This window comes from Cherax quadricarinatus, unplaced genomic scaffold (genome assembly GCF_038502225.1).
Source record: "Cherax quadricarinatus isolate ZL_2023a unplaced genomic scaffold, ASM3850222v1 Contig3586, whole genome shotgun sequence".
Classification (NCBI taxonomy): domain Eukaryota; kingdom Metazoa; phylum Arthropoda; class Malacostraca; order Decapoda; family Parastacidae; genus Cherax; species Cherax quadricarinatus.
The window spans coordinates 12,636-34,606 of record NW_027198612.1 but is presented as its reverse complement, the minus strand read 5'-3'; the positions used below and the strand labels follow the sequence as shown (position 1 = coordinate 34,606).

General features: G+C 40.9%; 1 protein-coding gene across 1 annotated transcript in view; it reads right to left on the bottom strand.

Annotated features, from left to right (window-relative positions):
• Positions 1 to 247: 247 nt before the first annotated feature.
• LOC128690048 (anaphase-promoting complex subunit 7) overlaps positions 248 to 21,971 on the bottom strand; it is a gene marked incomplete at its 3' end in the record, with an annotated part of 29,422 nt that continues 7,698 nt past the window's right edge. The window contains 3 exon segments of the mRNA XM_070081669.1: positions 248 to 360; positions 1,068 to 1,249; positions 8,434 to 8,656. Coding sequence (XP_069937770.1) covers positions 248 to 360; positions 1,068 to 1,249; positions 8,434 to 8,656 — 518 coding nt within the window.

Sequence of the window (21,971 nt, the reverse complement as noted above, 5' to 3'; positions counted from 1 at the left end):
CCCTAGCCCAGAAATCAATCTGGGATAACCCTAATCAGGATGGCAGTTAGGAATGGCCTAAGGAATGTGACAGCTCATTGTACTTTACTTCATTCTCACCATCTTACATTCTCTGAATCCACTTATAAGGCAATAGTGGTTCTCATAGCGTGCAGGCATAATATCCTGAAAAATATCTTGAGAATTCAGCAAGAGAAGTGTCAAAATTAAAAAATAATGATCTAAAATTGTAGTATCCTGTACTGACCACTCTGTTCCGGCTGAGTTCCCATGAATATTGATCATTAGAGATGCTACTTCAGCTCCTCGAACTCCAAGACTGAGAAGCTCCTGGACAGCCTCTAATGCCAGCGGACACTCCTATGAGGAAAAAAATATTTAAGGTGTTTAACTCAATAAAAACTGAACTGTTTTAGAATATCTGGGAAGGTTTAGGATTAGATTATTTGGTTTATTTGTTAGTTTTCATTACAGAGATTACTCAAAGAAGAATGTGGGGCTCAGTGCTGTATGTACTTATGAATGTAGAGGAATGAAAGTGTATTTTTTCAATGACCAGGCCATTTCCCACAGAGGTAAAAATTACCCAAAAAATGAAGAAACACTAACACTTTCACCATCAGTCACGCCAGAGGGGTACAAATACTACAGTTCAAAACTGCAAATATTCCCACCCCTCTTTCAGAGTGCAGGGACTATACTTCCCACTTCCAGGACTCAAGTCCGGCTATCCAGTATCCCTGAATCCCTTCACTCACGTTACATTATTCACACTCCAACAGCACTTAGTTATAAAAACCACTTGCTTCCATGCACTCCTATCTAACATGCTCTCTCACACTTGCTGGATGTCTAAGCCTCTCACACAAAACCTCCTTTATTCCCCTCTCCCTCCAATCCCTATCTTGGTGGAGTGTTTCTGGTGTGTAAACAAAAAAAAAGTTACCTCTACTGCTAGCTTTTTTCATCATGCAGACACTCAAAAATGCTTAAGAAAAAAATCAATATAATGAAACTATACAACATGCAAAAGGGATAATTTATGACCTGTGTAACTGAGAACTCACTTTTAACACTTCTTTGTAAGCTGTAATGGCAGGTCTTTCCATTCCAGCCTGCTGGTACAGACGTCCCAAACCCATGTTGACCTTTGGTGTGCGATGCCGTTGTGGGATAGATTCCAGAAGTGTGAGAGCCTGACTGAATTGTCGAACAGCAATGTTACACTCAGCCATCGCATATTTAACATCTGTTAATTTAATAAGAATTAAATAAAGAGTTAATAACAAAAGTAAAACAAAATATGAAAGGAAACAAAATTAGACATGTTTACCAAATAAATGAGTGTCATAAAAGTCAAGAAACAAGAGGGAATTGTGGCCCATGGCCTGGTGGTAAAAGCTCTCGCTTTACACGCTGAGGGCCTGGGTTCGATTCCCGGCAAGGGTGGAAACACTGAGTGTGTTTCCTTACACTGGTTGTCCATGATCACCCATCAGTAAAAATGGTACCTGGGTGTTAGTCGACTGGTGTGGGTCGCATCCCGAGACAAAATTGAACAAATTTGCCTGAAATGCTCTGCATAACAAATGGCTTTCTAAATAGTAGCATGTTGTTGATGTCAGCTAGGCCTGTATACATTGTACAATTTTTTTTTTAACACGTCGGCTGTTTCCCAGCAAGGCAGAGTGACCCAAAAAGAAAGAAAAACCCAAAAAGAAACAGAAAACTTTTATCATCATTCAGCACTGTCACATGTACAGTGAACCCCTTGTTTTCGTCCGGTCCTGGTATCATACAATTCGGATTTCGACCACTTTTTTCAGCAAATTTTTACCCCAGGTTTCATACATCTGCTTGGAAATCGTCCATATCAGACATGTCTGCCTGGGCTGCTCATACGTTCATGATGCAGCCTCTCCTCACTTAACGATGGAGATAGAAACCTTAGACCCCATCGGTAAACGAATTCATCGTTAAACGAGGAACATACCATAATGGTAGTGTATTTGTGTCAACCATCTTTGATATTGTTTTAATGTCACCTTTACACCATTTATAACATTTCTGGTACATTTTCAAATGTTTATACAGAAGTGTACAGTGGAACCTCAAATTTCGAACATATCGCTTATCGAACTCTTCAAAAATCGACCGCTTCTTTTTAACCAACTTTATCATCATTATCGAACTCGCCCCTTTTTTCGAACCACTGGGTACTGGACCTGTCCGCCAGTCCACTCTGTCCACGTCCCCACGCAGGTACCATGAGCCAGTCTGGTTTTGTTGATGCTTGAATAAACACTATCCTGCGGTCTCATTCAAACATTTTATAATTAATTCATTGTGTTTAGTGTTTATGAGACTGAAATAAGCTACCACAGGCCCAAAGAAACTTGCTAGTGGTACCCCTGTGGTAAAGAAAATGAGAAACACCAAAGATGTGAAGAAGGAAATAATACAGAAGTAAGAGAGTGGTGTGAAACTTGTTGAGGACTGTGGACAGTTATTTCGTGAGACAGGGGTCCAATGACTCTCAAGCTGGTCGTAGTGGCATTAAAAGACAGAGAAGGGAAGTAACCCCAGAGAGGGTTTTGATACCTAAAGTCCTTATGGAGGGGGATTCCCCTTCCAAACACTAACCCCAACTCCTCCCTATCTTCCAGATGCCATCACCAATCTTCAATAAAGGTAAGTAAAAATGTTAATTTATATGTTTATTTAAATTTATTAATTCATAATTGTGCACTAAATTTGTTGAGATTGTAAAAAATTATAGAGGAAAAAGTTTGCCGAGTATACCAGGAAAAAGTGTACGGTAGGGTTATTATTGAAAGAATTAGAGGCAAGACAGAATGTAGGATTGTGGATGAGCAAGGAGGTTTCAGAGTGGGTAGGGGATGTGTAGATCAAGTGTTTACATTGAAGCATATATGTGAACAGTATTTAAATAAAGGTAGGGAAGTTTTTATTGCATTTATGGATTTAGATAAGGCATATGATAGAGTGGATAGGGGAGCAATGTGGCAGATGTTGCAAGTATATGGAATAGGTGGTAAGTTATTAAATGCTGTAAAGAGTTTTTATGAGGATAGTGAGGCTCAGGTTAGGGTGTGTAGAAGAGAGGGAGACTACTTCCCAGTAAAAGTAGGTCTTAGACAGGAATGTGTAATGTCACCATGGTTGTTTAATATATTTATAGATGGGGTTGTAAAAGAAGTAAATGCTAGGGTGTTCGGGAGAGGAGTGGGATTAAATTATGGGGAATCAAATACAAAATGGAAATTGACACAGTTACTTTTTGCTGATGATACTGTGCTTATGGGAGATTCTAAAGAAAAATTGCAAAGGTTAGTGGATGAGTTTGGGAGTGTGTGTAAAGGTAGAAAGTTGAAAGTGAACATAGAAAAGAGTAAGGTGATGAGGGTATCAAATGATTTAGATAAAGAAAAATTGGATATCAAATTGGGAAGGAGGAGTATGGAAGAAGTGAATGTTTTCAGATACTTGGGAGTTGATGTGTTGGCGGATGGATTTATGAAGGATGAGGTTAATCATAGAATTGATGAGGGAAAAAAGGCGAGTGGTGCACTGAGGTATATGTGGAGTCAAAAAACGTTATCTATGGAGGCAAAGAAGGGAATGTATGAAAGTATAGTAGTACCACACTCTTATATGGGTGTGAAGCTTGGGTAGTGAATGCAGCAGCGAGGAGACGGTTGGAGGCAGTGGAGATGTCCTGTCTAAGGGCAATGTGTGGTGTAAATATTATGCAGAAAATTCGGAGTGTGGAAATTAGGACAAGGTGTGGAGTTAATAAAAGTATTAGTGAGAGGGCTGAAGAGGGGTTGTTGAGGTGGTTTGGTTATTTAGAGAGAATGGATCAAAGTAGAATGACATGGAGAGCATTTAAATCGGTAGGAGAAGGAAGACGGGGTAGGGGTCGTCCTCGAAAAGGTTGGAAGGAAGGGGTAAGGGAGGTTTTGTGGGCGAGGGGCTTGGACTTCCAGCAGGCGTGCATGAGCGTGTTCAATAGGAGTGAATGGAGACGAATGGTATTTGGGACCTGACGATCTGTTGGAGTGTGAGCAGGGTAATATTTAGAGAAGGGATTCAGGGAAACCGGTTATTTTTATATAGCCGGACTTGAGTCCTGGAAATGGGAAGTACAATGCCTGCACTCTAAAGGAGGGGTTTCGGGATATTAGCAGTTTGGAGGGATATGTTGTGTATCTTTATACGTATATGCTTCTAAACTGTTGTGTTCTGAGCACCTCTGCAAAAACAGTGATTATGTGTGAGTGAGGTGAAAGTGTTGAATGATGATGAAAGTATTTTCTTTTTGGGGATTTTCTTTCTTTATTTTTTGGGGTCACCCTGCCTCGGTGGGAGACAGCCGACTTGTTGAAAAAAAAAAAATGTAAAACTATAATTAATCTCTATAAAATGTATATTTTTTTTTGTGAATATTTTTGGATTTCTGGAACAGATTAATTGTATTTCCATTATTTCTTATGGGAAATATTGCTTCACTTTTCAAACTTTTCGAATTTAGAACTAGCTTCCTGGAACGGATTAAGTTCGAAATTTAAGGTTCCACTGTACTGTATATTGTAATAAACAGAATTAAGGAAATCAACTCTAATATACATTATTTAGGTATAAATACTGGTCAGAGAGCCCGTTGTAAGTCCGAGGCGTCGGTAAACAAGTACGTCGCTAAGTGAGGAGAGGCTGTACTAATACTAATAATAATCACTCTTGGGCACATTAAATGTGCTAATATAGACATTTTTCATTAATCCATCTATGACATTTTCTTCAAAATTATATAAGAAACACATTACATAGCATATAACATGCAATGTTTATATGCTATGGAGGTAAACTAGCAGGCAGAGGGAAAACATTACGTTTTCTCTGGTCCAGCATCAGAGAAAATGTGTATGAATCTGTATTGCCCACCCAGTCACCGCCCTTAATACAAAACGCTTTTGTTTACAATTCTCAGCTTTAATTATTCATTAATTCTCCCTTTGTTTATGATGGCATCTAAAGCTAGTTGTCAGAAATGATTCAACTCAGTGAACATGGCATGTCAATGGTAATAATATGGCTCTGGGCTGCATTAAATATCGTGTAGCTAGTATGTGGAAGAGTTGGTGGAGAAATATCACCCTAACAAAGCTGTTGCAAGCCGTGCCTGCGTGGTACAGTGAATCTCAAGGTAGTCCTAGTGCCAGTAAAAGACAAAGAAGGGAAGTAACCCCGGATAGGGCTTTGATACCTGAAGTCCTTATGGAGGGGTATTTCCCTTCCAAACAATAACTTCTCCCTCTCCCCGCCTCGCAGTCTTCCATACACCAATAAGTCTCTTCAGTAAAGGTAAAAGTGATTTAAATGTTCATTTATCAATTAAAATTAGTCATTTATATTTATTTCTTATTGTTATCTTTATGTAAAACTATAGTTATTCTCTATAAAATATACTTTTTGTTAATATTTTTGGGTGTCTGGAATGGAGTAATTGGATTTACATTATTTCTTATGGGAAATATTACTTCGGTTTTCGTCCATTTTGGATTTCGACCAACCTTCTGGAACAGATTAAGGACAAAAATTGGGGGTCCACTGTACATGTAGAGCTAACCCTCCACTTTCAAGAGCTTCGAATATTCGCGAATGCCCAACCACCCAATCATATTTACCAAACAAATGTGGGAAAAAAGTACGGGAAAACGCTTCCTGCCGCATCCCTACTACCCTCCCTCTTAACCCCTCAACTGGCAGCCCACCAGTCTGCCACTCACTCAATCTTTATCCAGTTACTGTTCAAGTCAGTCGTGTCCAGTTACTGCTCATGTCCTACCATACACGTGTGTTTGTGTGGTGGTGCAAGTATAGCCCACAGGTGAGCAGCAACTGCTATTTATGAGACAACCCCTAAGTACTCAAAGAAAGTCATGAACCTGAAGGAGAAGGTGAAATTGCTTGACAAGTGCAGGGCAGGTTATTTGAGCAATTCTGCCACTGGAAAATTATTTAATGGAAATGAAAGCACAGTGAGCTCTATCAAGAAAAATGAGGCGAAGATAAGGGGCGGCACTAGCATCTACTGCTCCTCCCTCAGCCAACCAAGTGTCAAGTAAGAAACAGTGCAAAGTGATTTTGTTGGATTTGGTCCTCAGGATGAGGTTAACAAAGCCATGAAAAGACTGGAGTTATCAAGGCTAGTTGGTAGTGAAGGGTTCAAGGACATGCAGGAGGGTGAGGCGAGAGAACTGGTTGAAGAACATGTACTGGGCCTAAATGATGAAGAATTGTTGGAGACTGTGAAGGCAGAGAGTGAGGATGAAGAGGAGTGTGTTGCTGAGGCCAATCAACCTCAAGCCCTCACCCTTGAAAAACTAGGGCAAGCGATGAGAATGACAGCACAACTCAAACAATTTTTTTACGACAGATCCATCAAAGTTGAGGGCTTTGAAGGTGATGAGAGACACTGATAGGAGCATAATTCCCCACAAATCTCTGTTTGTAGATATAAAGAGGAAACAGTCTCAGATGCCCATCGCAATGTTTTTCAAAAGAAGCCTGCCGCTACTCCTGCTGTTACCCCTACAGCCTCACTTGAACCTCAACCTGTGGCAGACTCTGACTCCATTGCTAACTCTGACTCTAGCGATGTCAGCAGTGACGCTGGCAGTGAAGAGTTAGAATCCACATACTAGACTCATCAAGCCATGCAGTTACACTCCATATAATCACCTCCATTCAACTGTCATCAGTAACTGCATGGCTAAGTATTACTATCATCATCATGGTCATCACCAAAAGTTGTCAGAGTTAGTTTGCCTAACCTTATGTGGTGAGTGTTTTGTTTGTTCATTATTTGTTATTAAACCATAACATGTATATACAATATTTTACGATGCTTTCATGTGTTTTATGATTGTTCGTGGTTCAATAGGTTAAGGAAGCATTAGGTCGTTTTCATCGTGAAACTAATCAAAATCATCTCTATTTCTGTAATATGTTTTCCATTTTATCACGTGAGACCATGAAAACGAGAATACAATGGTAAATACTATACGAAAACACACCTCAAAGTCGGCGTTTTAATCCAAAAAAACATTGTTTTTTTTCTCATTATGCACTGCGTGCTGCAAGATTTTTTTTATGTGGAGCACACTGGCCACACAGACCCATTCTCTCACATGTGGGCCTACCAGCTTTCTCCTGCTCGATTTGAAGCCGCTAGAATTTACGCATATAAATACGTCCGAAACAGTGGCGCCTAAGACGTATATATACAACCAAAACAGTCAAAGGGTTAAATAAAAACACTAACCACTCCAAAACTTTATCCCCACCTGCTTTTAACATTTCTATCTTTATCTCATCAATCCCAGCTTATTTACCCACTTTCATTCTACTCGCTGCCCCATGCACTTCCCCCACACTCACAGCTGGTTTTTCCTCACTCCTATGAGATGTTATTCCTCCTTGCCCTATACATGAAATCACAGCTTCCCTATCTTCATCAACATTTAACAATTCCTCAAAATATTCCCTCCATCTTCCCGATACCTCTAACTCTCCTCTCCTATTTTTAACTAACAAATCCATTCTTTCCCTAGGCTTTCTCAACTTATTAATCTCACTGCAAAACTTTTTCTTATTTTCAACAAAATTCGTTGATAACATCTCACCCACTCTCTTATTTGTTCTCTTTTTACATTACTTCACAATTCTTTTAGCCTCTTTTTCTCTCCATATACTCCTCTCTCCTTGCATCACTTCTACTTTGTAAAAATCTCTTATATGCTAACTTCTCTCTTATTACTCTCTTTATATCATCATTCCACCCACCACTCTTCTTCCCTCCCACACCCACTTTCCTGTAACCATAAACTTCTGCTGAACACTAACACTATATTCTTAAACTTACCCCATACATCTTCTACCCCATCGCCTGTATTCTCACTAGCCCATCTGTCCTCCAACAGTTGTTTATATCTTACCCTAACTGCTGCCTCCTTTAGTTTATGGCTTATGGAGGAAGATTTCTGTTCCACTTTCCCATGGAGATAAAATAAACAAGAAAAAGAACTAGGAAGAAAACAGAAGAAACCCCAGAGGGGTTAATATATCATGATATATATTGTACATAAAACAGCAAGAAGTTTGATGAAAGTGAGGAGACAGTTGTCAAATTTCACATAATGGCAAATACCCAAAAGAGGTGGGATTGGGGCATGTATAAAAGTTTCAATGTTGGGTGCTATCCTGAACTGTGTACTGAGAGTTCTGTAAAAAATGAACCAAAGAAAGGGGCAGAATAAACCATGACATACAGCAATGTATAGCTCATCCAGCAGCAGCAGAACTAGTAGTATTACAATCCAAAAATTGATGATTATAAACACTTCTCACCTATTTCTGTCAGCCCTTCCTTGAACATATCTGAAGTCTTAGCAACCTTGGTCTTCGCAGCTGCTTTTGCATATTGAAGTGCTTCCTTAAATGTAGCTTCTGCTCGCCGGTATTCACCCTGATTCTGAAGTGAACGGCCCACATAAACCAAAGTCTGGTAGCGAGCTGGTGGTAAGAGGGAATTTTCGGGTTGGTTTTCTGCAACAGTTAGTACCAAGCAGCCCTGAAAAAATGCAGGAACTAGTACAGCATATTAAAACAAGAACAATGGATATTCTTCGATGATGATTAATCATTAACTTCAATGTACTTTATATAAATACAGAATACCTAATATTACTTTTTACATACAGCTGAACTAGTACGTAACTTTAAAACTACGGAACCTCAGTGTTCGTTTGCCCCAGTTTTTGTCAAATTTGGTTTCTGAAGACTTTTTTCATCAAAATATTGTCCCAATGTTCGTTCATCACCTCGGTTTTCATCCGCTATACCAAATGTGTGTACCTGCCAGCGCCCACACAAAGCATCCCACACATGCATTCTGAGTCAGTCTGGCTTCATTTCTCGGAGTTTCTGGTAGTGATGGTGGCAAAGGGTGGTAGTGTTGGTGGTAGAGGGTGGTAGTGATGGTGGTAGAAGGTGGTAGTGGTTGTGATGGTGGTAGAGGTGGTAGTGATGGTGGTAGAGGTGGTAGTGATGGTGGTAGAGGGTGGTAGTGATGGTGGTAGAGGGTGGTAGTGATGGTGGTAGAGGGTGGTAGTGATGGTGGTAGAGAGTGGTAGTGATGGTGGTAGAGAGTGGTAGTGATGGTGGTAGAGAGTGGTAGTGATGGTGGTAGTCTCAGTAGTAGTAACCAGTTACCAGTCTCAGTAGTAGTAACCAGTTACCAGTAACCGTCCGTTGACTCAACGACCAACCGTCTCTGCCTGAGTCACTACCTGAATTCATATTGTGCTGACCTCAGCAGTATTCAAAGGCCCCCTCACATAGGGTACTGCAGCCGGCTAGTCAGTATTACGAGTGTAACCAAGGAGATAGGTACGGCTGGCAAGGGCTCTGTCCACATAACTGCAATTATACGTAATAACAGCCTACGTGAGTATCTCTTACCCAATCCACGTATCGAACTCCCACATGATAAATGGTGTACAGCGGTGTGGAGCGTGGATTTACGTTTTTAAGAGTAATTCAAGGCGTTAGAAGGCTGTGTGAGTAGCGGCAGGGTCAAAGGTGAATCTCCAGCCAGTCGCCTACTCCCCTCACACCCTCCAGCCAGCCGTTTATACCTTCACTCACAACTTCAGCCTGCAAGCCTGTTGCAGCCGTTTCGAGCTTCCTGGCTTAGTTCGTGTGCTAATTGCTTCAATCTCCGAGGGGTTGACCCGGATTTTGCAATTAAGCCAGTCAGTAAGCCAGACTGTGGAAGTGAACGCCAGTCAGCCTATCATCCAGCCTGTCTCCTGTCATCCAACTGCTCCTCCGTGCTTTGTGCATCGTTACACGTCTTCCAGTCAGCCATTCTCGTGGGGTAAGCCAGTCAGCCAACCCAGCTTCTAACCCAGCTGAGAGAGAGAAGTAAGCCACGCAGTAAGAAGTAAGCCAAGTTCCTCTGAAGTATTGTCTATATCGCTTTGTGCTCCCTGTTGGATGCTAAGAGTGGTTTTCACCATTCCTGTGGCATAGAGTGGGTTATCAAGCCACCTTCGTGGGTAGAGGGGGGTGCGCGGCAGTACCCCAGCGAGAGTCACACCCACCACTCTCTCCCACCACCACCAGCCATCCACCTCATCTACCTGTGGTTGTTTGCACCCTTGTACCGGGTCCTAGTACTGTTTTGGCTCACATAATTGGTCAAGAGATTGTAGCTGGTGCCAACGATAAAGCCAGTTATGTGAGTTCTCCTAGAAAGCACATTTCTTCCGACAACAGTGAATGTAGGAGGCGTCAGTATCACCGCGCGGGAAACCCTACACCCGGCCCCATCACCAGTAATCGCCCGTCTACTACTCCAGACTTCAGTGATAATTTTCTTGAGACCTTTTTCTTGCATTTAAAGACATTTGCGTGTGTGAGACATTTATAGTAAATTGCTTGTGTACTCTAAACCTTGTGTTTTTAGTTTTTCGTTAACTCATTCTTTTTACAATATTTTCAGTGTTTTCACTTATCTTATATTATTTTATTCTGTGTTTTTCTTTATGCTACTCGTCTGTAGTAAGTATTATTGTGTAGTGTACCAGTCAGTCACCCTGTGTGAAGTGATTCATTTTTTTTTATTGTATTCTTTCAGCGTTGTATTCCCCAGTAATTATCACTGTATTTCATGCAGTGATATTCACCCCAGTATACCAAATTATCCATTTATTTCTATGTGTGTATTTTTTCGTATGCCAGCAGTGTCTCATTCCTCTAATTTTTTCGCAGACTGTGTACCATTATTTTTGCCAGCAAATTTTTGTCGTATCAGTCACAGCAAGATTTTGTTGTATCAGTCACAGCAGGAATTTGTTGTAAGAATAAACTAATACTGTTGTGTGCTCCGCCACTGTAAGTGTTATATTCCCTGTTTTGTTCCTGTGTTTTATTTTTTTATATTTCTTGAACAAATTCACTCTTGATGCAATTTCAATTACTTTTAACGTAAAGTGTTTTCTTTACTCTGCTTGAGTAAATTGTTTTGTCTAATTTACAATTAAGAGTTAAAGTGTTCAATCAGTTAATTTTTTTTTTTTTGATCTTCATATTTTAATTCATCATTTAACCTGAGTTTTCCCAGTGACACTTTGTTGCTGCAGTGATTGTTTCTACATTTTGTTTTGTTGCCTTTGTTCTGCAGTGAATTCTTTTCTTTTATTGATATTTTTATGAATTATATTTTAAATTTTGTCTATGCATTCTTAGAAAATACTTAAATTTCCCAGTTAACAATTTAATAATTTTATTTTACACTTTCACATTGATTTAAAATTTTAATTAATTAATTTCTTTATTAGCAAGAGTAAAGACAGCTCATTTTGAATTTAATTCAGTCTCCAGTAATATTTTTACTTGTATATTTCGATGTAAATTTTTTTTTTTCTCTTGGTCAATAGTCCTTTCAATTGAGTTTTCCTTCCTCTTGCAGTGTATTTAGACATTATTCTGCAGAATTAGTTGTATATCTTTTCATTTCAATTCTAGAATTTTATATCATTTTTATTGTTCATTATTTTTGCCTTATTTGTTCTCGTGTTACTTTGCCATTATGTCTCACATACCGTCAAGTGATACTTTAGTGAATGTCGACACTCAGACCTCTCAGGCTATTGCTGCTCCTGTCATCAGTCCTCACATTCCCTTACTGACTGAAAGACAATACCTAGCCCTCGAGCAATGTGTTTGTTCTCACAGCTTGTATCTGAGATTTGTTAAAGTGCTGCGAAATGTGAAGTTCAGATTAAGTTCCTATAGATCCGTGAATTACTTATTAACGTAGCCGAGCGGTCAGGCACTAGTAATACTGTCACTCCTGTCTGGACTCCAGCCACAATATCATGCACGCACGATAGTGCTCTACTATCCTTGCGATGGCGACTTGTTCAAGTATTCGTTCCTTCCCAGGGGACGCTTTGAGAAAACAATTACTTGCAACTAGTAATGCCATCTCTTGTTGATGTCACATGCCGTCTGCAGAAAGACGTTTCTGTTGCGGCTAGTGCTCTCACTAGAGTGTCTGTAGTTGTTCCTAGTGTTCCAGATGGTGATAACGTCCTAGTTGACAGTGATTCCTGCAAAGTAAAAGGTCTATTTGTTGAACCATCCTTACATGTTGTAAGAGATAGTAAGATCCATTTCTACCTGGCCAACACTTCTGGTCACAGTGTTCGCCTCAGGGCAAATACCAATCTTGTTGACCTTGTTCACTATCCTTACCCTGTTCAGGTAGAGGATGAGTTGTCACCTGACCAGTGGGTCGGTGCTATTTCTGCCGGGGAGACCTCATCCACTGCACTGGATCAATCTGTTCCACCAGTTGAGGAGAAAGACTTAGCTCCCACTGACTTCCCAGATGAAGTCAAGCGTTTGTTGACTCTGTTGAACAAACGTCGTAAAGCCATTGCTTTACCAGGTGAGAAGATGGGTATAACGAACTTATTGTCCCATCGTATTCCACTTGAACCTGGTACTAGACCTATCTACATACCTGCGTACAGAATGCCTCATTCACAAGTTGCTGTCGCAGAAGAATTGATCAATCAAATGCTTGATGATGGAGTTATTGCACCTAGCAATTCACCTTGGAATGCACCCTTGATACTAGTACCTAAGAAGGATGGTACTTGGCGTCCAGTAATTGACTTTAGGAAGTTAAACGCGAAAACCATTCCAGATCGCTTTCCACTCCCTGTACTGGGTGATCTTTTACGTAATATCGGAGATAACAAAGTCTTTTCAACCCTAGATTTGTTACAAGGGTTTTGGCAAGTCCCTCTTCACGAGGACAGCCAAGAACTAACTGCATTCTCCACTCCTACAGGTCATTATCACTTCCTCCGTATGGCATTTGGATTACGATCTTCCCCTATCACGTTCTCAAGGCTCATGACTAATATCTTTAGAGGTCTCATAGGTAATGCACTTATGGTGTACTTAGATGACGTAATCGTCATGTCTAAAGACGTGGATACACACTTGAAAAGACTGGATGTAGTACTTGGTAAGCTTGAAGAAGCCAATTTAAAGATCAAACTGTCAAAATGTCAATTTTTCAGATCAGAAATTAAGTTTCTTGGTCACGTAGTCACTCCTAGAGGGGTTACGACTGACCAAAGTAAAGTAACTGCAGTACTAAATTTTCCAACTCCCAAAACTGCTGATGCCGTAAGATCCTTTGTGGGCTTAGCAGGTTTTTATAGATCTTTCATTGCCAATTTTTCTTCCATAGCTGCTCCTCTAACTGAGTTGCTTAAGAAAGATGCTCCTTTTGTTTGGACCTTCCGTCAAGAAAGAGCATTCCAAACTCTAAAAGAAAAGCTAACTTCTGCTCCAATTTTGAAATTTCCAGATTTTTCTAAGCCTTTCTATCTGACAACTGATGCTAGTTCAATTGGCATAGGTGCCGTACTAGCTCAGAAGACCGATGGCAAGTACAACGCAGTTGCATTTGCTAGCCGAGTCCTTACAAAGGCTGAACGTAATTATACAGTAACTGAGCAAGAAGCTTTAGCAATAGTATGGTCTTTAAAGCACTTCCGAGACATTATTTATCAGTACAGTGGACCCCCGGTTAACGATTTTAATCCGTGCAAGAGGGCTCATCGTTATGCGAAATAATCGTTATGCGAATGAATTTTCCCCATAAGAAATAATGGAAATAAAATTAATCCGTGCAAGACGCCCAAAAGTATGAAAAAAATTTTTTTTTACCACATGAAATGTTAATTTTAATACACACAAACTGAAAAAGGCATGCACAATTACATGACACTTACTTTTATTGAAGATCTGGTGATGATTGATGGGATGGGAGGAGGGGAGAGCATTATCTTCTTACTGTTTAGAAGGGGAATCCCCTTCCATTAGGACTTGAGGTAGCAAGTCCTTTTCTGGGGTTACTTCCCTTCTTCTTTTAATGCCACTAGGACCAGCTTGAGAGTCACTGGACCTCTGTCACACAACAAATCTGTCCATAGAGCTCTGTACCTCCCGTTCCTTCAAGACTTTCCTAAAATGGGCCATAACATTGTCATTGAAATAGTCACAAGCACGGCTTGCAACAGCTGTGTCAGGGTGATTTTCATCTATAAAGGTTTGCAGTTCAACCCACTCTGCACACATTTCCTTAATCTTTGAAGTAGGCACAATGGATTCCACAACTGGCATAGGCTTCTCAGGGTTAGCCCCAAACCCTTCAAAATCTTTCTTAATTTCCATACTAATTCTCACCCTTTTTACCACAGGGTTGGCACTAGAAGCTTTCTTGGGGCCCATGGTCACTTATTTTCCAGAAACAGCACCGAAAATACTGTAATAATACGAAATATTCCGAGTGTATGCTTGGATGTTACCGCGGAGGCTGGCTGGTAAACAATGGGACGGAGCGGCACATGTGAGGCTGGCTGAGGGCACATTGGACGCGTCTCGGACGAAAATCGGTATGCGGGTTTTTAATCGGTATGCGCGGCAAAAATTTTGCGATAAAAGTAATCGTTATGCGGAAAAATCGCTATGCGATGCCATCGTTATGCGGGGGTCCACTGTACTCTGTTCATGTCTTGACAGATCATGCTCCACTGATACCCTTACTCCAGAACAAACAACCTACTGGAAGGTTAGCCAGATGGACCTTGACTATCCAAGAGTTCAATCCCACCTTTGAGCATTTACCTGGCAAGTCAAATGTAGTCGCAGATGCCTTATTGCGACATGTTAGTATAGTAACTGCAGACCCTCCATTTAGTGCTGAAGATGTAAAGAATGCTCAACGAACAGATCCCATGTGGTCTGGTGTGATTCGATTCCTGCTCCAGGAAGATCTTATTCTGACTGTGAAGCCACCAGCACCCATTAGTGACTTTCTCATGAACCAAGAATTACTGTATCGAACAGCAGAGTTGGGTACTCCTAGCAGAAGAGTATACCAGTTAGTAATTCCACAGTCACTAGTGAATGTAGCCTTACAGCTAGTTCACGATGTACCAGGTGTTGCACACCCTGGTATGGATCGTTCAGTAAAACAAGCCAGATTGAAATACTTTTGGCCTCGAATGGCAACTGATATTTCTGAGTATGTTAAGAAATGTAGTGTCTGCATGCAACATAAAGGCAATGCTAATGGTCCTAATCCAATCCAAGTGTATCCACCTACTAGCGAACCTTGGGAAAGAGTTGCGCTAGATTTGTTAACTAATTTCCGATGTTCCCTCCAAGGTAACAAACATCTGTGTGTTATGGTAGACCATTTCACCAGATATTGTGAGTTAGTTCCTATTGCAGATAAGACTGCCGAGACAGTAGCTAAAGCGTTTAAAGAACGCATTATCTGCAGGCATACCACCCCTAAGTCCCTAGTAACAGATAATGGAGGTGAATTCTGTAATGAAATTCTTGAAAATTTGTGTACCTTGTACAAGATCTCTAAATCCACCATTGTTCCTCATCATCCTGCCAGCAATGGGTTAGCGGAACGAACCACTAAGAAAGTACTTGATGTCTTGAGAGCCACTATCAATCCCAACAGTGAAACTTGGGATGAAGTTATACCTGATGTGCAGTGTGCTATAAATTCTGCTTACAATGTTTCTATAGGTGACACTCCACATTATGCACTGTATGGTGTAGATAAACGTTTGCCTTATGAGTTGTTGTATTCTAATCCGAAACCAAATTACAACCCTGATGATTTCATAGCAACTCGTACCAGCTTAGCTCAAAGTGTTTTTAGAAGAATCCGTGAAACACTTCATAAATCAACAGCTGAATTCACAAGAGTCGCAAACACTCGATCAAAGCCATCCAAAATCAAAGTAGGTTCGAGAGTTATGCTGATTAATTTTAACAAAACGTCTGCAATGCCAAAGCTTGATCAAAAGTTTGTTGGTCCTTATCGAGTAGTTGAACATATCACTGGTAATAAGTATAAGGTTAGAGAGATTAGTACTGGTCAGTATAAAGAATCGCATTTGGATCATATGAAGTTAGTATGTGATGATAATGATGTTCCAACCCAGACTAATGTGACAGACTCTGACAATCCTCCTGAGCCTGTACTCTCTTCCTCTGATACTCAGTCAGACGATCAACCTGAATGTCGTTATTCCCTACGTACACGACAGGTATTGAGAAATCCTCAAGTATCATTTGTAACTTCCAATTCAGATTTGCCTCAAATACAGCATGAGTTAGCCAATGCTACAGAGTTTGATCCTCCCAGAGATGACACCCATTCTGCATATGCCAATCTTACCCTAGCAGAGTTGGGGTTAAATGTAAATAACCTGTATAGATGAATAATTACAGTATCAACTTATCAGTATTCAAGAATTTTTTTTTTTGTGTTCATGTTCTCTCCGCATTCTGAGAGTTAACAGTCTAGATTTGCGTGCACCGAATCTGCCTTTCTGTTAAACACTCTTTCTTTGTATATATTCCTTCCTCAGAATCCGTAGATCACACGAATACAGATCGATCGATCAAAATTTTTTTTTTATCACTTGTAATCTCAACGTTGAGTTCGTTGTTCATTTGTTGAGTTTTAAGTTGTACTATAGTATACCTTGTATTGCATTACAGTTTCAGTTACGTAAGCTTTCATTCCATTGTTCTACTTATGTATATATGTAATGTTTCATTGTTGTGTACTTTGACATTGTATAGAATCAGCCCAAGCCGTATACCTGCCATCTCTAGTTTGTATTAGTTGTATGTTGGGACGACATACGGTAGCGTCGCCGAGCTCTCAGTAGTAGTAACCAGTTACCAGTCTCAGTAGTAGTAACCAGTTACCAGTAACCGTCCGTTGACTCAACGACCAACCGTCTCTGCCTGAGTCACTACCTGAATTCATATTGTGCTGACCTCAGCAGTATTCAAAGGCCCCCCTCACATAGGGTACTGCAGCCGGCTAGTCAGTATTACGAGTGTAACCAAGGAGATAGGTACGGCTGGCAAGGGCTCTGTCCACATAACTGCAATTATACGTAATAACAGCCTACGTGAGTATCTCTTACCCAATCCACGTATCGAACTCCCACATGATAGTAGAGAGTGGTAGTGATGGTGGTAGAGAGTGGTAGTGATGGTGGTAGAGAGTGGTAGTGATGGTGGTAGAGAGTGGTAGTGATGGTGGTAGAGAGTGGTAGTGATGGTGGTAGAGAGTGGTAGTGATGGTGGTAGAGAGTGGTAGTGATGATGGTAGAGAGTGGTAGTGATGGTGGTAGAGAGTGGTAGTGATGGTGGTAGAGAGTGGTAGTGATGGTGGTAGAGAGTGGTAGTGATGGTGGTAGAGAGTGGTAGTGATGGTGGTAGAGAGTGGTAGTGATGGTGGTAGAGTGGTAGTGATGGTGGTAGAGGGTGGTAGTGATGGTGGTAGTGATGGTGGTAGAGGGTGGTAGTGATGGTGGTAGAGAGTGGTAGTGATTGTGGTAGAGAGTGGTAGTGATCGTGGTAGAGAGTGGTAGTGATGGTGGTAGAGAGTGGTAGTGATGGTGGTAGAGAGTGGTAGTGATGGTGGTAGAGAGTGGTAGTGATGGTGGTAGAGTGGTAGTGATGGTGGTAGAGAGTGGTAGTGATGGTGGTAGAGAGTGGTAGTGATGGTGGTAGAGAGTGGTAGTGATGGTGGTAGAGAGTGGTAGTGATGGTGGTAGAGAGTGGTAGTGATGGTGGTAGAGAGTGGTAGTGATGGTGGTAGAGATAACCACTCCTTCCTCTCCCTTCCTCGTCATCTTCCATACGCCAACAAGAGTCTCCATTAAAGATAAGAGTGATTTAAATGTTCATTTATCCATTTCATTAGTGCTTTATATTTATTTCTCATTGTTTCTGTATGTAAAACTATATTCTCTATAAAATGTATATTTTGTTAATATTTTTGGGTGTCTGGAATGGATTAACCCTTTGAGGGTTTCGGCCGTACTAGTACGGCTTACGACCCAGGGTTTTTGATGTACTAGTATGCCTAAATTCTAGCGCCCTCAAATCTAGTGGGAGAAAGCTGGTAGGCCTACATATGAAAGAATGGGTCTATGTGGTCAGTGTACACAGTATAAAAAAAATCCTGCAGCACAGTGCATAATGAGAAAAAAAAAATGAGTTTTTTTTTTAATAAAACAGCAACTTTGCACTGTATTTTCGTATGGTATTTATTGTTGTATTCTAGTTTTCTTGGTCTCATTTTATAGGATGGAAGACATATTACAGAAATTGAGATGATTTTGCCTGGCTTTACAATGAACAGTACCTTGAAATTGAGCTCAAAGTAGCAGAAATGTTCGATTTTTACCAAAGTTCAAAAGTAAACAAATCACGCCAAGCGTCCAATACATGTCAACTGGTGAGTCTAATATTCTTTCGCAAGTGTGCCAATATTATTTATACCATTTTTTACACTAATGCAGTAGTCTGCATAACAGTAAATCTTCTATTTTTTGTGAGAATAAAAATTCAAAGTGGAAAGCAAAAGAATGTAAGAGGGGCCTTGAGACGTGACTAATGAACAGAGGAAATGTTATTTTAGTGCCAGGAATGTCTTTCTTGTTTATTCTGGACCCTATTCGGAAATTGGCATCTTTTGAAATTTGTGTGAAATTGGCAAAATTGCTAAATTCTGACCACTGTACTGGATAGTTGAAATTGGTAAATGGGTGGTTTCTTGCACTCATTCAATAGAAAAAAATGGAGTTCTAGCAAAATATTCATGTTTTTTTTGTTGACTAGTACAGTGGAATTGGCCGAAAATGGGGCTCAAAGTGGGCAAAATCGCTGATGCGTAAACATCGCCAGAATGGGGGCACGTCACAAGCGGTGTTCCACAGGGGTCAGTGTTGGGCCCCTTGTTGTTCACAATTTACATAAACGATATAGATGAAGGAATAAATAGTGACATAAGCAAATTTGCTGATGACACCAAAACAGGCCGTCCAATTCATTCTATTGAGGACATTAGTGCACTCCAGGATGATTTGAATAGACTGGTGCAGTGGTCAGAGAAGTGGCAGATGCAGTTTAATACAGTGGACCCCCGCATAATGATCACCTCCGAATGCGCCAATTATGTAAGTGTATTTATGCAAGTGCGTTTGTACGTGTATGTTTGGGGGTCTGAAATGGACTAATCTAATTCACAATATTCCTTATGGGAACAAATTCGGTCAGTACTGGCACCTGAACATACTTCTGGAGTGAAAAAATATTGTTAACCGGGGGTCCACTGTATAGACAAATGCAAAGTGCTAAATGTTGGACAGGACAATAACCATGCCATTTATAAACTGAATAGTGTAGATCTTAATACTACTGATTACAAAAAGGATTTAGGAGTTTGGTTAGCAGTAATCTAAAACCAAGACAACAGTGCATAAGTGTTTGCAATAAAGCTAACAGAATCCTTGGCTTCATATCAAGAAGTATAAATAATAGAAGTCCTCAGGTTGTTCAATTCTATATATCCTTCGTTAGGCCTCATTTAGATTATGCTGCACAGTTTTGGTCACCATATTACAGAATGGATATAAATGCACTGGAAAACATACAGAGGAGGATGACAAAATTGATCCCATGTATCAGAAATCTTCCCTATGAGGACAGACTGAGGGCCCTGAATCTGCACTCTCTAGAAAGGCGTACAATTAGGGGGGATATGACCGAGGTGTATAGATGGAAAACAGGAATATATAAAGGGGATGTAAATAGTGTGCTGAAAATATCCAGCCACAACAGGACTCGCAGCAATGGCTTCAAGTTGAAAAAGTTCAGATTCAGGAAGGATACAGGAAAGCACTGGTTTGGTAACAGAGTTGTAGATGAGTGGAACAGACTTTCAAGTACCGTCATAGATGCTAAGAGGTTGTGTAGTTTTAAAAATGGGTTGGATAAATACATGAGTGGGTGTGGGTGGGTGTGAGTTGGACCTGACTAGCTTGGGCTACCAGGTCTGGTGCCATGCTCCTTCCTTAAGGGGAAGTGACCTGACTAGGTGGTCATTGTTCTAGGCCAGAGGGGGTGGCATGGACCTGTTGCAGTGTTCCTTCTTTCTTATGTTCTTATGTCCAAGTCGGACTGAAACGTCGTCGTAAGCTCCTCTCTTCTATGTGCGGGTTATTTGTGTATTGTAAGGCATGGTGAGGCTGTAAGTTCAGACAAATGTGTGAATGAAGAATTCATGCATGAATTCAAAGAGTATGTAGAGGCTGAAGGATTCCTCCCCCAATAAGTGCTCAATTGTGACGAAACAGGCCTCTTTTGGAAGAAAATGCCAAAGAGGACCTATATCACGCAAGAGGAAAAGGCATTGCCAGGACACAAGCCTATGAAGGATAGGCTTAATCTTTTGTTCTGTGGTAATTCTATTGGGGATTTCAAAGTGAAGCCTTTACTGGTGTATAACTCTGAAAATCCCAGTGTTCAAGAAAAACAATGTCATCAAGAGTAAATTGTGTGTGTTGTGGAAAGCTAATAACAAGGCATGGGTCACAAGGCAAATTTTCATTGACTTGGTCCATGAAGAGTTTGGCCCGAGTGTGGAAAAAATACCTCCAGGAAAATAAATTGCCACTCAAGTGCCTCCTGGTACTGGACAACTTGGTAGACCAATTGTCTATGGAGTAAAGTTTTATAACAGTGAAGTTCTTGCCTCCTAACACCACTCCTCTCATCCAGCCCATGGACCAGCAGGTCATTTCTAATTTCAAAAAACTCTACACAAAAACAACGTTTCAAAGGTGCTTTGAAGTGACCTCGGACACTGACTTGACCCTAAGAGAGTTCTGGAGGAATCACTTCCTCCACTGCATAAGCCTTATAGGTAAGGTTTGGCAGGGAGTGATTTCCAGGACTTTGAACTCTGTTTGGAGAAAACTGTGGCCAGAATGTGTCCAAGAGAAGGATTTTGAAGGGTTTGAAGCTAACCCTGACCCTGTTGACCCCTGCCTGTTGTGGAATCTATTGTGGCTTTGGAGGAGAAGTCCATGGGGTTGGATGTGAGTGGTCAAGATGTGGACAAGTTGGTTTAGGACCACAGGGAAGAGCTAATCACTGAAGAGCTGCAAGACCTTCATCTGCAACAGCAACAGATCACAGCTAAGGAAATTCCTTCAGAGGAGGAAGAGAGAGGGGACATGTGTGCAAAGTGGAGTGAGTTGCAAAGTTTTGTGGAGAAATATCACCCTGACCAAACTCAAACAAACCACATCTGCAACATGTTCAGTGACAAAACCTTGTCCCACTTCAGGCAAATCTTAGAGAAATGCCAGAAACAGACCTCTCTGGACAGTTTTTTGTGCAACAGGGGTGCAGTGACTCAAGCTGGTCCTACTGCCAATTTATTCATTTATTATTTATTTATTTATTTAGTAATTTGAGCATACATACGGAGGTACAAAAAAATACAGGTAAGAGCAGCATGCCAAAGCCACTTGTATGCATAGCATTATGGGCTGGCTTAAAATTAACTTAAGATTAACTAAGCAATGATGTAATCAGTGATAATACATTATTGTAAACAGATAACTATAAAGCACAAATGAGTATTACAAAGACAGGTCATATTACCTGGAGAGAGAGTTTACCTGGAGAGAGTTTCGGGGGTCAACGCCCCCGCGGCCCGGTCTGTGACCAGGCCTCCTGGTGGATCAGCGCCTGATCAACCAGGCTGTTGCTGCTGGCTGCACGCAAACCAACGTACGAGCCACAGCCCGGCTGATCAGGAACTGACTTTAGGTGCTTGTCCAGTGCCAGCTTGAAGACTGCCAGGGGTCTGTTGGTAATCCCCCTTATGTGTGCTGGGAGGCAGTTGAACAGTCTCGGGCCCCTGACACTTATTGTATGGTCTCTTAACGTGC